This window comes from Oncorhynchus clarkii, chromosome 3, assembly GCF_045791955.1.
Source record: "Oncorhynchus clarkii lewisi isolate Uvic-CL-2024 chromosome 3, UVic_Ocla_1.0, whole genome shotgun sequence".
Taxonomy (NCBI): domain Eukaryota; kingdom Metazoa; phylum Chordata; class Actinopteri; order Salmoniformes; family Salmonidae; genus Oncorhynchus; species Oncorhynchus clarkii.
Window position 1 is genome coordinate 11621255 of NC_092149.1, and position 15776 is coordinate 11637030.

The 15776-nt window shown below is 43.1% G+C and overlaps 1 protein-coding gene across 3 annotated transcripts; it reads left to right on the forward strand.

Moving 5' to 3' along the window:
* The first annotated feature begins 198 nt into the window (after positions 1–198).
* LOC139387986 (phosphatidylinositol 4-phosphate 5-kinase type-1 alpha-like) lies at positions 199–15750 on the forward strand. 3 transcript variants are annotated; one of them, XM_071134447.1, is made up of 18 exons: positions 199–373; positions 2522–2560; positions 6160–6194; positions 6635–6718; positions 6924–7054; positions 7507–7624; positions 7782–7934; positions 9019–9318; positions 9413–9648; positions 9757–9840; positions 10293–10341; positions 10474–10558; positions 10650–10820; positions 10971–11103; positions 11208–11273; positions 11364–11457; positions 11554–11605; positions 15148–15750. In XM_071134447.1, exons 1-17 carry the CDS (start codon positions 283–285, stop codon positions 11554–11556), a joined length of 1872 nt encoding a protein of 623 aa, XP_070990548.1. In that variant the 5' UTR covers positions 199–282; the 3' UTR covers positions 11557–11605; positions 15148–15750. The 3 variants fall into 3 exon arrangements, with proteins under 3 accessions (XP_070990548.1, XP_070990542.1, XP_070990555.1); XM_071134441.1 differs by having other exon boundaries at positions 11554–15750; XM_071134454.1 differs by lacking the exon at positions 2522–2560 and having other exon boundaries at positions 11554–15750.
* Positions 15751–15776: the final 26 nt, after the last annotated feature.

Below are 15776 nucleotides of genomic sequence, written 5' to 3' on the forward strand. Positions count from 1 at the left end.
TCTGTTCCCCCCCGCCATTAAATCGATGTCTTTGCAGCCTTATTTAGAATGTTTTATGTACGAACCGGTCTAAGGGAGATACACAAAGTCATAAACCAGCCTATTTCTACAATGCATCTTCTTACATTTTTATTTTAAATCTAACCAGAACCACACTGCTGACTGTATGTCTAACCTTAACCCCAAATTAAGACCAAATAGCACATTTTGGTTTTCATATATTTTTACGATATAGCCCATTTTGACTTTGCCGCTGGCCATCTACTAGCTAGGTGGATACCCATGCCAAAAATTTGTTCTATCTGTTCCGATACCGGCCAATCCAAAATGGCGACCGCCGTTCCAGTTGATTCGGGATTGACTGCTCCGACAGGTATCTATAATAACTAATTTAGGTCTCCGTGAAGTAGTTTGCACGAAAATGTAATCTAATTAACGTAGCTACAGATTCAGCACAGCCTGTAGCTGAATATGGTAATTTTGTCTGAATTCAACTGACTTAATTTCTCCTGTCTGAGCTAGCTAACGTTATCACAGTTGCTGTTAGCTAGTTTGCTAACATCAACAAACGGATCGGATGGTTTGCGTTATAGCTAGCTAGGCATCTAACGTTACACGCTTGAAATTGGGTTATGTACTTTATGGTGTTTGTATTAAGGGCTTGGGATGGGATAGCCGCACACCCGAAAATGTGGTTATTTTCAATCAGATGTAGTTCATGTTAGCTCACCCTGAATGGGGCAAATTCTCGAACTCCAGCAATGTTAACTAACTACAGTAACGTTAGTTGGCTAATTTTTTGCCTCTGTTAACTATTTGCCATGCTCGAAACCAGTGGGTCTTTGTTGATATTTTGTCATATTTGCCGCATCTCGTAGTAGGACGAAACACCTGTTAATTGATGTTAGCCGGCTAACTAGCCAACCCAACAAACTGAGGCCAGCCAGCAATGTTGGCTAGCTAACTAGGTGTGTGTTGAATATTTACTTGTAATGCCAGCACAATTGTTTTCGTGGATAGAATGTGGTGGTCATGTCTATGTTGTTGACACAGTAATGTTGTTCTACAGCTTTTGGACTCCTGACAAAAACAGGCAGTCACTAATCAATTAGGCTAAGTAACGTTAGTTTAGGGTGGAATGGATACAGATTTCGCTTCCATGGGAGATTAAAAAAAAAATATATATTAACTAGGCAAGTCAGTTAAGATCACATTTTTATTTACAATGACGGCCTAGGAACAGTGGGTTAACTGCCTTGTTCAGGGGCAGAACGACAGAGTTTTACCTTGTCAGCTCGAGGGATTCGATCTAGCACCCTTACAGTTACTAGCCCAACGCTATAACGACCTGCCTCTCTAGTTGCACTCCACAAGGAGACTGACTGCCTGTTACGGAAATGCTGTAAGCCAAGGTAAGTTGCCAGCTAGCATTAAACTTATAAAAACAATCAATCAATCATAACCACTAGTTATAACTACACATGGGCGATGATATTACTAGATATTATCTAGCGTGTCCTGCGTTGCAGGATAATAATATAATAGTATAATCTGACTGAGCATACAGGCATACAAGTATCTAACTGAGCGGTGGTAGGGAGAAGCAGGCGTGTAAACATTCATTCAAACAGCACTTTCTTTGCGTTTTGCCAGCAGCTCTTTGTTGTGCGTCAAGCATTGCGTTGTTTATGACTTCAAGCCTATCAACTCCCGAGATGAGGCTGGTGTAACCGAAGTGAAATGGCTAGCTAGTTAGCGTGCGCTAATAGCGTTTCAAACGTCACTCGCTCTGAGCCTTGGAGTGGTTATTTCCCTTGCTCTGCATGGGTAACGCTGCTTCGAGGGTGGCTGTTGTCATTGTGTTCCTGGTTCGAGCCCAGGTAGGAGCAACGAGAGGGACGGAAGCTATACTGTTACACTGGCAATACTAAAGTGTCTATAAGAACATCCATTAGTCAAAGGTTAATGAAATACGAATGGTATAGAGGGAAATAGTCCTATAATTCCTATAATAACTACAACCTAAAACGTCTTACCTGGGAATATTGAAGACTCATGTTAAACGGAACCACCAGCTTTCCTATGTTCTCATGTTCTGAGCAAGGAACTTAAACGTTAGCTTTCTTACATGGCACATATTGCACTTTTACTTTCTTCTCCAACACTTTGTTTTTGCATTATTTAAACCAAATTTAACATGTTTCATTATTTATTTGAGGCTAAATTGATTTTATTGATGTATTATATTAAGTTAAAATGAGTGTTCATTCAGTATTGTTGTAATTGTCATTATTACAAATTAAAAATAAAAAAATCAGCCGATTAATCGGTATCGCCTTTTTTGGTCCTCCAATAATCGGTATCGGCGTTGAAAAATCATAATCGATCGACCTCTACTCTGTAGCATGTGGTCCATTTAGGCTAATTTAGAGGCGAGCAATGAGATTGAGGCCTAATTTGGTTGCATGCATGCCTTGTTCATGTGTAACTGGTTGTAGTTGTTTTGTATCTTCTTCCATAGACATTAGGACTCAGTTCTGGAAGAGAGCCTTGCAGAGAGGTACCTGCATGGTGTTGCAGTGTGTGTTTGTGTGTGAGGGAGCGGTTGAGCGTGTGCTTCGCTTCGTTCCTGTGAGTGCCTCTTACAGGCATTACAGGGCCTTGTGGCATTTGAGCAAGCTGAGAGCAAGCAAAGGACGAGTGGACCAAATACAGGCTGTTAACGGTCGTTTTCTATTGTTCGTGTTTGCTTTCTATTGTGTGTGCAATGCATTTTGCAGTGAAATGGCTACAACATGGTTTAGCAAGACACAGTGCCTCTCCACTGCCTGAACGAACGAATCCTTGTGGCGTTTGCTCAAGTAATGTGGATTGGTTTAATTGATTGATTTCATCCATCTCACAATTTGAATGTCACAGACAAGTAGTCGTTAGGCTGTTTCCTGTTTCGCTATCAGTACGCCACCTTTCCATGATATATTTTCAGTAGGTCTCCCTCCTCTTGTCTCTCACTGTCCTCAACATAACTCTGACCTGCCCACACTATTACAATAACAGCAGACAAGTTTTTTGCCAACTGGTTGTAATATTGTAATATTTCAACACATGTTGAAACTCAGAAATAGCAGTTGCTATTGGTTACAGGCCTGAAGTTCTCATGGAGTGGGTGAAAAGGCGAATCTCACACACGCACACAATTTTAAATGGTGAATCCTTTTGTGAGGAGCACATATTTCAAGCATTGTCATGACGATGTGATAACATTGAGAAAATACAAGACATATTTTGCTTCTAGATTTTTCACACACGTGTTTGCTGTGTTTTTCTATGTTGGCATGTTTATCGCACAAATTGACAATGTTTTATAATAGGCTATTGGTTGTTATCTCTTGGGCTGGATAAAGTTGGGGCTGGGCCTGGGGTCTGCAGGGTTGAATTTATTCTTAGAGAGGATTGGTAATGAGCACATCCCTACCAAAAAGGAAGATGGCAACTCGGTGAGTCACAGGGAAAGTCCCAAGCTTAGTTTGGGTTATGGAAAAAGTTTAGTCATTGCCTGTGATAGAGGACCCAGTGGTCTAGACGCAGTATCAGAATGGGGTTATGTCTGCCAGAGACCTGTGGTAGAGGACCCAGTGGCCTAGACACAGTATCAGACTGGAGTTATGTCTGCCAGAGACCTGTGGTAGAGGACCCAGTGGCCTAGACACAGTATCAGACTGGGGTTATGTTTTGCAGAGACTGGCGTATGTCCCTGTGTCGATGCCAACAGTTCTCGTAATTTCCTCCGACCATCCTGATCTTTCCCTGTATCCGGTGTTCCCCATTAAACCTAATACCAGGCTATGTCCACTCATTGCTCTGTATTTCTCTCTCTCTCTCTCTCTCTCTCTGTGTGTGTGTGTGTGTGTGTGTGAGAGATGCCGTGAGTGGACACTTAACTTGTTGCCCTTCCGCTGCTCTATGCTCTCTCACAGTATCTGCTCTGTGGTAGACTGTCTGAGAGGGGATGTCTGCTGTAATACTATACTGTCTGGAAATGGAGAGGCACTAAGTAACAGATAGGCAGTCAGTAAGGGTAGTTGTAACTAAATGTAGTAACTACAAGCTACAACATTTGGTGTTTTAGAAATTAGTGAAAAACGTCATACAAATGCAATGCATCCTGAGCAGTGACTGAAGTACAAGGGTTCCTGGATTGTTTTAGGCTTGAGGCAAAGGCCCAACCACAATAGCATCCAGGGCAGGCTGACATGGAAGCAGCATTAGAGGGAAAAGTGGTGTAAATCTAGAGCACAATGTGAATGGAAGCAGCAGTTAGCCTAGGCCTATCCATTCCTGTGGCTGTGTAGGTCTAACCATGGCTCGGCATCTGTGGAAAATTACATGGTTGATGGCTGTTTTTGTAATTAACTAGAGTGGTTGTCAAGCATTTACTGTGGCAAATTTCTTCTCAAGTCAAAATTACGCTGAAGTTTATTAGGTTTTGTGCATGGAGTGGAAAGAATGCAATGAAGCAATTCGGACACTAGGGTTGGGCGATTGTACGATTGCATCGTTGATGATGACATCTCAATGTCATCGACAGTTGAACATATTTGAATTTGACTACACCGCTGGAGTCTTAGCTCACAACAGTGCAGTGAGCACACAGCAGGGCGGCATGCCAAATGGCCTACACCCTAATTGCCGTAGCCTACAATTTCAATACATGTGGTAGTTAGATTATTAACAATGAAAGAGAACAATGTAGAAAGAGCGGAGAGCATGAAAAATAAATTGTGCCATTAAATCCCCCTTTGCAAACCAAACAACCAATAATATAGGCCTACACATAGGCTACTGTCAATAAATTGCAGTAAACGTTACTTTGACAAGTTAAACTAATATTGTCGAAGTGTTTATTAATGTCCTTGAATTGTGCAACGGACAATCGGGTATAAGCTCCTGCAGCAGCACTTTCAATAAGCGGGAACAAAAAATAAATGAATGATGAGTCTGTCGGAGTTGTCTCGCAAACAACTTTCTTTTGAATAGCTTACAAATTGTGCATTTATATAATAGTCAACATCAATCAGATTACATAAATTATTATTTAGCCTTTAACTTTCTTTATAACACTTGAATGAACATTGGTTTAGGCTTAAAACGAATAGGCCTATTATCCTTAGGCTAAATCCTAAATATACAATCCGATAAAACAAATGATTATTTATACCAAGGAACACCAGCATGTTCACCCCCAGAGTATCGAACTCAGCAGGAGGACTGAGGTTTGTAGTCTCTCCATCCTTTGCCCTGATAATCTTTTAGCATATTCTGCAAATGCCTTGGGTAAGGTCTGCTGGCTCACCTTTATCATATGGCCTGAAATTGAGCGAAAAACTGCCAAACAGGCGAAGACGTGCTTTTCCCTCCACTTAAAGTCAGCCATAGTTTTTCTTCAGATTTTGCATTGGCAGGCTACACTACAGTTACTAAGTGAAATCCACTTTTTTTAAACTGACTGAAAGTAGCCTAATGGAAGAAAGAATGTCACATGTGCTTTTCCAGATGATCAAGATGAAATAACAATACACTGGATACGGCCTTAATATTTGTTTTAAAAGGTCTACTAATATAACTGATATCTGAGTATTTTTATGGACAAGAGAATAATACACCTTCCAGTTTGAAAATCCTTCTGTAGCCAAGAACAAGGTAGAAATAATAAGTCTTGTTTTGAACAATGATTTAATGAACTTGTTTGTGGCTTTTGTAACAATTTGAATAAGAACAATGACGACATGCCCCAAATCACAGTTCTGGTATAACCAATGTGTCTTTTTATATTGCGTTCTTCCCGCCAATTGACCCCTCCGTGCGCAATGTATATCAACGATGTTTGGATGGGACGATGTGTCATTCCAGACATCACACAACCCGATCAGACGCTTTAATGCAGGTTCCTTCCTCCATAAACTACTATACTATATGACAAGTTCATCACTACAGCTGTCTAGCATGACTCTAGCTCTGTGATATTAGCTAAGTTCTGTCGGTAACTATTCGATTCTAAGAGGACTGAGTTGCGCATGGAACATGGAGGAGCCTAACGAAAATAGGCCGACATCACTATACTCTCCAATATGTTTTCCTTTTTTCCTCTCTCCTCTCAAGGGTCCAGTGGGTCTCGGAAAATGGCATCCCCCGAGGTAAGACGGACACCATCCCTGACTCACACAACCACTAATTACAGCACTCTGCTGATGATGCTGGAGCACTGTTGATGAAACTGTTTTCCACTACGTTTAGGTTTAGGGAACAGTGTGTGTATTTACGCAACATTTATAGACCCTGGTGAAGATGTGTTGTATATCACCTCTCTGTCTAGGGAGAGGACACAGGATATGCGGAAAGGGAGGGGGAACTGGTTTTGATGGTTTCTGTGTGTCAATGGCTGATGTTTACCTTTAAGCCGTGTGTCATAAAACCAAACAATGGAGAGAACAGGGTGACGCTGAAACTTGTTTTAATGGAGTCAAACACACAACTCTACAGTGCATTTCTTTAGTTTCTTAATACCTTTTATTTCTTCCCATCCTCTCTTCCATCTTTCTCTCCCTCTTTCTCTTTCATCCTGTCTCTGTCTCAGATGCCTGGATCAAGTCAGAGTATGAAGAAGACCATTGGACACAGAGGAGTTGAGACGAACACTGGAGAGACCACCTATAAGAAGGTCAACACACACACACACACACCACATGTGTGCTAAAATTACCCGTAGCCTGAAACCCTTCCTCGTCCACAGCCAATGATGACTCGCAGAATGTAATGTACACAAGCATTTGAGAGTCATAGATTAATTATAACATGAGATTTCGTCAGACACAATGAATTTATCAATCTCTCTTGACAAACCAAGCTTCCACTTCCCCCTCCAGACTACGTCGTCAGCCCTGAAAGGAGCAATTCAGCTGGGCATCACTCACACTGTGGGCAGCCTGAGTCAGAAGGCTGAGAGAGATGTTCTCATGCAGGACTTTGTGGTGGTCGAGAGCATCTTCTTCCCTAGGTTAGACGTGTGTGTGTGTGTGTCTCTTTGTGTGTCTGTGTCTCTCTTTGTGTGTCTGTGTCACTGGTGTAGCACACAACCCCTGAGCACCCGCATGAGGTATGGGGGCCACCCGACACCCCCTAAAATATAAGTTGGGCCCCCAGATACTATATGAACATGTCATAAACCATGAAGGAAATGTTTATAATTACAGGAAATTGGCTTTAAAACTGAAACACGTTCTCTCAGCCTCATGGCAAAATCTGTAAAACAGCATGAGATTAGCTAAGAAAACTGAAACATGTAGCATATGCAAATAATTACAGATGTGTAAAACAGCATGAGATTAGCTAGAATCTTTTTTTCCCCCTGAACTGCGCTACACCACTTGTCTGTGCCCATCTTGCATTTATGCTGGAGAGAAGTCTTCCTGTATTCAGCACTCATTAACACCCTTCTCTCTGTCTCAGTGAGGGCAGTAACCTGACCCCTGCCCACCACTACAGTGATTTCAGGTTTAAGACCTACGCCCCCATCGCCTTCCGCTACTTCAGAGAACTCTTTGGCATCCGGCCAGACGACTACCTGGTCAGTAGACCACAAAAATGAACTTAATTGAATCTGTTTGATTGGTTGTAGTTCTCTATGGTTGATTGGTTGTGTCTGGTTGTAGTTCTCTATGGTTGATTGGTTGTGTCTGGTTGTAGTTCTGTGGTCAGGATGCTACCTAACTCCTCTCCTACAGTACTCTCTGTGTAACGATGGCCTGATAGAGCTGTCTAACTCCGGCGCCAGCGGCTCTCTCTTCTACGTGTCCAGTGATGATGAGTTCATTATCAAGACAGTGCAGCACAAAGAGGCTGAGTTTCTCCAGAAGCTACTACCAGGATACTTTATGGTGAGATATTGAAGGGGTGGGGACTTCATGGAGATACATTGAAGGAGGAGGGGGGAGACTTCATGGACAGATACAGTTGAAGTCGGAAGTTTACATACACCTTAGCCAAATACATTTAAACTAAGTTTTTCACAATTCCCGACATTTGATCTTAGTAAAAATTCCCTGTCTTAGGTCAGTTAGGATCACCACTTTTATTTTAAGAATGTGAAATGTCAGAATAATAGTAGAGAGAATGATTTATTTCAGGTTTTATTTCTTTCATCACATTCCCGGTGGGTCAGAAGTTTACATACACTCAATTAGTATTTGGTATCGTTGCCTTTAAATTGCTTAACTTGGGTCAAACGTTTCAGGTAGCCTTTCACAAGCTTCCCACAATAAGTTGGGTGAATTTTGGCCCATTCCTCCTGACAGAGCTGGTGTAACTAAGTCAGGTTTGTAAGGCCTCCTTGCTCGCACACGCTTTTTCAGTTCTGCCCACAGATTTTCTATAGGATGGAGGTCAGGACTTTGTGATGGCCACTCCAATACCTTGATTTTGATGTCCTTAAACCATTTTGCCACAAAATTGGAAGTATGCTTGGGGTCATTGTCTATTTGGAAGACCCATTTGCAACCAAGCTTTAATTTCCTGACTGATGTCTTGAGATGTTGCTTCAATATATCCACATAATTTCCCTTGCTCATGATGCCATCTATTTTGTGAAGTACACCAGTACCCCCTGCAGCAAAGCACCTCCACAACATGAGGCTGCCCACGTGCTTCACGGTTGGAATCATGTTCTTCGGTTTGCAAGCCTTCCCCTTTTTCCTCCAAACATAACGATGGTCATTACGGCCAAACAGTTCTATTTTTGTTTCATCAGACCAGAGGACATTTCTCCAAAAAGTACAATCGTTGTTCCCATGTGCAGTTGCACATACCTAGCTGTCTGTGGTGGCCTGTGTTTTAGTGTTTATATAATACCTAGCTGTCTGTGGTGGCCTGTGTTTTAGTGTTTATATAATACCAAGCTGTCTGTGGTGGCCTCGTCTTTTTCACTCTCCTCCTCTCCTTTCTACCCCTCTTCCCTCTCTATAGAACCTGAATCAGAACAAACGGACCCTGCTCCCTAAGTTCTACGGTCTGTACTGCATCCAGGCGGGAGGGAAGAACATCCGCCTGGTGGTGATGAACAACCTGCTGCCCCGCGTGGTCCACATGCACCATAAGTACGACATGAAGGGTTCCACCTATAAGAGACGGGCCTCAGCCAAGGAGAGGGACAAGACTTTTCCCACCTTTAAAGACCTGGACTTCATCCAGGACCTGCCTGATGGACTACTGCTGGAGACGGACAACTACAACGCCCTTAGCAAGACCATCCAGAGAGACTGCCTGGTGAGGGAGGGAGGGAGGGTGGGTGTGTGTGTTCTGTGTGTGCTGTTTGGGTCTACTGTATAGTAACACTTATGTGTTTGTGTGTGTGTTCCAGCTCCTGCAGAGTTTTAAAATCATGGACTACAGTCTACTGGTGGGGATCCATAACCTGGAGCAGGCTAGTAGAGAGAGGGAGCGAGGTGGGGGGCAGATGGGGGACAGTGGGGGGTCAGAGGGGGCGGTGACCCCAGACCAGCGCCGACCCCAGGCCCAGAAAAGTCTATACTGCACAGCCATGGAGTCTATACAGGGAGAGGCCCGCGGGAAGGGAGCCCTGGAGTCTGAGGACCAGTGAGTCAATCAATACATCACACAATATTACCTTGGGAAAAGTGCAAACTGTCACGTAAATCAGGATTTGTTTATGGTGATTGGTTGGTGTGGCATATGTCATTTCAGTATGGGCGGGATCCCAGCCAGGAACTCTAAAGGAGAGAGGTTGCTGGTCTTTATCGGCATCATCGACATTCTGCAGTCCTACAGGTAGGTGCTTGTGTTTCTTTGTGTGTGTGCGTTCTTGTGTACAGACTTCATACAATTTCACATGGTAATATAATGACACAGTACTCAAAGTATTGCGAAAGTGACACATTTTTGGTTTTACCCCAGCATTTTGGATTAGAAATGATACACTGACCTGGTATGGATGAAAATACACTCAAATCAAAGCTTGACAGTCTGCACTTTAACCTCATAGTCATTGTATCATTTTAAATCCAAAAAGTGCTGGGGTACAGAGACAAAACAACAACAAATGTGTCACTGTCCCAATACTTTTGGAGCTCACTGTATATACCATTTAGCAGATGCTTTTATCCAAAGCGACTTAGTCATGCGTGCTTATATTTTACGTATGGATGGTCCCGGGAGTCGAACCCACTATCCTGGCGCCATGCTTTACCAACTGAGCTACGTTCACGAAGACTGTTTTTCAGGTTCATCAAGAAGTTGGAACACTCGTGGAAGGCCCTCGTCCATGATGGGGTAAGATCCTACACACACACACATTACCTGTAGTACATTATGAAAGATGCCACAGATGCATGTGTCAGATCTGCCACTGCTTATGTCAGGCCTATATCAGGTTGTAACTGGTTTATTCCTTTTCCTCTGTAGGATACAGTGTCGGTGCACAGACCAGGCTTCTACGCTGAGCGCTTCCAACAATTTATGTGTAACACAGTGTTCAAGAAGATCCCATGTAAGACTGCTGTGTGTGTGTATCTTCTGTTTCAATATTTACTTTTTATGATATAACGTGCTGTCGATATTTTGTTTTCCCCACCCCTCAGTGAAGCTCTCCCCATCCAAGAAGTCTCGTGGTGGGGGTCCGGGGGGTCTGAGGAGAGCTCCTACCCTGGGAGGCCCCACCCCCCTCTCCCACGCTGCTGGACAGTCTGTGGTGGACTCCCGACTCGTCTACCAATCACACTTCAACAAGGCTGACGCAGAGGGAGACAGTGGTGAGTGAACAGTTAACACAAACATTTATTGTATGTGGGATTAGAGGTCAGGGTGGACCAGAGCTACATGAAGTGCGTATGGACAAGGGATTAGGGGTCGACTTGGAATTGTGCCATTAGTTCCCCTCTTTACTCCCTCTTTCTGTTCAGGCATGCAGTCCGGCAGGCCAGACCTGGTGCCAAGGACCCCTCCCCTGGCGGGAGGGTCAGGGGATGCAGAGGCCAACTTTTCCACGTCCTCATTAGGAAGCACAGGACTCACCTCCTCCTCTCCTCTGCTACAGTAACACATCCCTCCATCCCCTCTCCTCCACAAAGTCAGTCCTCCTCTTCAAGTCATCCATTTCTCATGTGTTTCTCGCCCTCTCTCTCTCACTCTCTCTCTAGGTCAGTAGGGGTTGAGGTACATAGAGCAGTAACAAGCACAGACCAAGACCACGGTGTCTCCCACAGGTACACAAATTAATTACACCACTGATACATGTATTCCCACTTACGTGAACACACACACACCCTTATCAGTCTTCTCTCTCTGTCTCTCAGTATGGGTGCGGAAGTGGAAGCGTCAGGTGATCAGTCGGGTAATGAAGATGCCATCTCACTATCAGACATTGTCCCAGAGACTAACATCTGCTTTGTAAGTCTGGTCCAATCCTTTTCCTCCTCTTCTTAAGATCTTCACTATGGTGTTTCCAATGGCTCACTGGCCTCCCTCCCTGTGTGTTCCCCACAGTAACAACTGATCTGGAGTCATCTGAGGAAAAGGTGATTCTGGAACCAAGGAGGTGGGTGGAAGAGTGAGAAGGGGAGAGTAGTCTTGCATCCTCCATTCTCACTCTGTCGATCCATCCCTCCTTTTCTGCGGGGGAGGTTTGGAACATACTTCAGGCTGACTGAACGGGATGGGGGGGGGGTGAAGTGAGGGAGAGTGTGACTGGGTGCCAGAGAGAGGAACAAAGAGGGAGAGTGGTGTATATATGTGTGGGGAGGTGGTGGCTGTCTGAAGGCTTGGTCAGCCAGACAGACACATGGGTATGCTGCTAGCAACACTTCTCCAACTAAGTTACAGGAGTCTCTGTGTCACGAAACCCACATACACTGTCCCACCTATCACAAAGCCTGAAGGGGAGAGGGACGTGGGCTTAGACACCCCTGTATCAACAGTGTGGAGGAGGAACACCATGCTCTATATCACTCTCTGTTCTGTTACTTTGTGCATTCCTTCTTGTGGACAGTATTAGGGTTCTGTTTTCAGTGACTTCGAACATAATATCTCATATGTTATCATTCTACATCTGTCCACACCTCTATGTAGTGTTTTTTTTATTATTTTTATTATGACCACACTATTACTGCTGTGGACAGAACATATGACTTCATCACACAGACCTTCTATTCTTTTAAATTGTGGATGTATACAGTAGCTGACTGATTGGAGTTGGGGGCAGGAATGTACAGGCCAGAGCTATTCTGCCCTACCAAGCAAAAAGACAGTAACTGTTGGGAAAAATAGCTTTTATTTACCTTAGCTTCACAGTTACCTAGTGGAGTTACTGCTAATATCAACCCCATTTTCTCAAAAACAATGCGAGGCAGGATACTTGTGTAACGGATGTGAAATAGCTAGCTAGTTAGCGGTGGAGCGCGCTAAATAGCGTTTCAATCGGTGACGTCACTTGCTCTGAGACCTTGAAGTAGTGGTTCCCATTGCTCTGCAAGGGCCGCGGCTTTTGTGGAGCGATGGGTAACGATGCTTCGTGGGTGACTGTTGTGTGCAGAGGGTCCCTGGTTCGCACCCGGGTATGGGCGAGGGGACGGTCTAAAGTTATACTGTTACACTTGCCCACATGATTAAGTCATTTTTGCTACATTAAATACATGCTAACTCATTTTTGACCAAATGAGCAATTACTGCCTTTTTTCTTGGTAGGGCAGTATGGGTAGGCTATACACCACAGGAGGTTGGTGGCACCTTAATTGGGGAGGACGGGCTCGTGGTCATGTCTTGAGTGGAATGGTATAAAATACATCAAACACATGGTTTAATGCCATTCCATTTGCACTGTTCCAGTCATTATTATGAGCCGTCCTCCCCTCAACAGCCTCCACTGCCATACACAGTGTTACCGGCTGATGGGAAGGCTCTGTCTGTCACTGTCTCCATGGTTATCCTGGAATCTTCCTCTCTGATGAGACCACATGTGCTATATTGATCTAGGAGTGAGAGACCAGAGCAAGAACATAGTAATGGCCGCCACCTCCATACCCTTAGAATAGAGCGGGGTTCCCCAACTGGAGACCTGCGGATGCATTTTTTTTATTGGTGGACATAAGGTAAACACCAGCAAATCCACTCTAAATGATTTCAATTTAAGAAATCTGTTCTAAAAAATTCCTATGCAAAATAGAGATATGTGATTTGAAAGCAAGGTTTGAAATTGTTTGTCAAATATTATTAATGTTTGGGCTTTCTTGCGGTCAATTTGCTAATTATTTGTAATTATGTTCCGGCCCCCTGACCATCCGCTCAAGAAAAAAAAATTGCCCCACGGCTGAATCTAGTTGATGATCCTTTGAATGGAGGTTCACCACACCAGAGAAGAGACAAAGAGGAGCAGTAACAGAAGGACAGTACAGTGACCTGACCACACCTAACGCTAGCTTTTTATATCTGTGCCTTTGTGTCTGTCTGGTGCTAGTCTTGCTGAGCTGTGTCTCTCTCTCTCTCTCTCTCATATTTTTGTTTCTTTAATGTCCTGTTACACATACATTCAAACTCTTGTTTGAGCATGTTTTTATATTCTCACTACCAATCAAAAGTATCTTTGAAAGAAAATTGACCAATCAACCAGCAGGGTTGAAAGGAATGAGCCAATCAAAATTCAGAGCGAGCTTTTAACGCACACTCTACACCTGCCTTTTTCTGTCTTTGTATGGCAGTTCAATTTCATCACATTCATTCACACCCAGCCATTTAGACTGTTTTGTGCACAAAGATTATAAGTGTTCTTCAAGCAATGGTAATTCTACCACCGTCATTTAAGCACTTTGATACTTTTAACTGACCTGACTTTCATTAATAAGCAACAAGGGACTTCTGCTGGCTACAGAAATAGCTGCTTCACCCCACTGAGTTTGAGACTCACCACATTGTGTGAATGACTTTGTTTGCGTCTCTGTAGTACACCTCTTGTACATTAGCGTTTATATAAACATGGGTTTATTTTTTTCCCCCATTTGCTCAGTCATTGTGTAGAATACTAACACAAGCGCTGTGTGGTAGCTCATACTATTTATCCTGTAGTAGGATATTTTAGACACATATCACTACCTACTGGTTATGCTAGATCTTGTATTTCACACCAACACAGTGTGATTTTAAAGGGCCACAATGGCCTGATTGTGAGGACACATTTCTAAGTAGATGGGAGTGCACATGTGGTTCAAAGCAGAGAGGGAGAGATGGACAGACTGACAAACTGGGGGATATCAGCCTGTGGTGGAAATGATTCATGTTCATCGATGCACTGAGACAATAGGGATGTTTAAAGGGAATGGGGGAGTACAAGAACACAGCCATGCCCTGAAGTGGTGCTCTTTCTGATCAACTGTCATGACAAATTGAAAAAGCAATCAAAATGGTATGGACTTGAACAAACTTGCTGCATATGGAAACTACATGGAAACCTATGCTTCAGAACTTGAGTTTTGATGAACTTGATGATTTCCTAACGGATCTGAGTTTAATGACCCTTCAGAGTTGCAGCGCTCACCATTTGAGAGGAGCTGTCCTGCATGATAAATATACGTATTTTAAAGCACATAGGAAGGAAGGACACAAGAGGGGGTGGTATTGGTTCCAAATGAGTTATTTACACAACTTACTACATGGTTTGATTCATTTCAAGTTCTTGTCTACTTTTCCTCGCGAACCCACCCTCTTTGCAAAAAGCTGATATGGTATTCCTGGTTAAATAATTTCCAAACATGGCCTTCAATTAAAAGTTGTGCTCTTTTGAATGTTTTGACCTTTGACCCTGATAACCCTGCTCAGCTTCCCCATCATTTCAAAGAGCTCAGTTCAGTCTTGTGCTTTTTGAGAACAGTTGGCCACCAAAGAAAACACTCCAAGCCCCATGTTCCCATGTTTTGAATCACATTTTCAATAGATGGTATTGTGTCTTATAACAAGGGCCTTAGTGTGACAACAGGGTCTGGATTTGACTCCATGAACGCTGATCATGACTTTTAGCGTATGCTTAACTTTACAAACTAACATCTGACAGTCAGAACAATGTTGTTTTAAAGCCTGTGTGCTTCTGTGTAGATGCTGGATTAAACCCGTTGCAGTGTCTGGTGACTTGACTGGACCACAGCACAACAGACACCTCACCCTTTGGTGCTCAAAGGGCGGTACACTTGCAACACAGACACTACAGAACATATGGACTAATGCAATATGAACAAGTCTGCCATCTTAAAGTTTCAAGAATCGTATTTATTGTATTTGTATTATGACCTTGTAGCCTGAAATGATTCATAAGTTGTACATGTAGATGATTGTACGTATAATAATGTATTCTTCTGACAGGAAATGTCAGACTTAAGTAGTGTATTGCATATGGGAGGGGATTGTTTGACAATTTCACTTTTTATATTTCATGTTTGATTTTGATAGTGATATATTCTCCATTGTTCTGGGGCAAGGATGTCCCATGCTTTTCTACGTTGAATGTTTCACACAGCCTCCGAGCCAATGTTGCTGGTTACCGTCTATGCTTCAATTACTTTATTTTTACTCTGCCTGTATAAAATATGTATATAGTAGTCACGGAAATGCCTTCTCATGCTGCCTGTTCCTTCTACCATCTTTCAGTGATGTAATGTTTTTCATATTGGCTCTGATTTTAGAATAAACTTATTTTCTAAATGTTGGTTCTTGTCCTTATTCCTGAA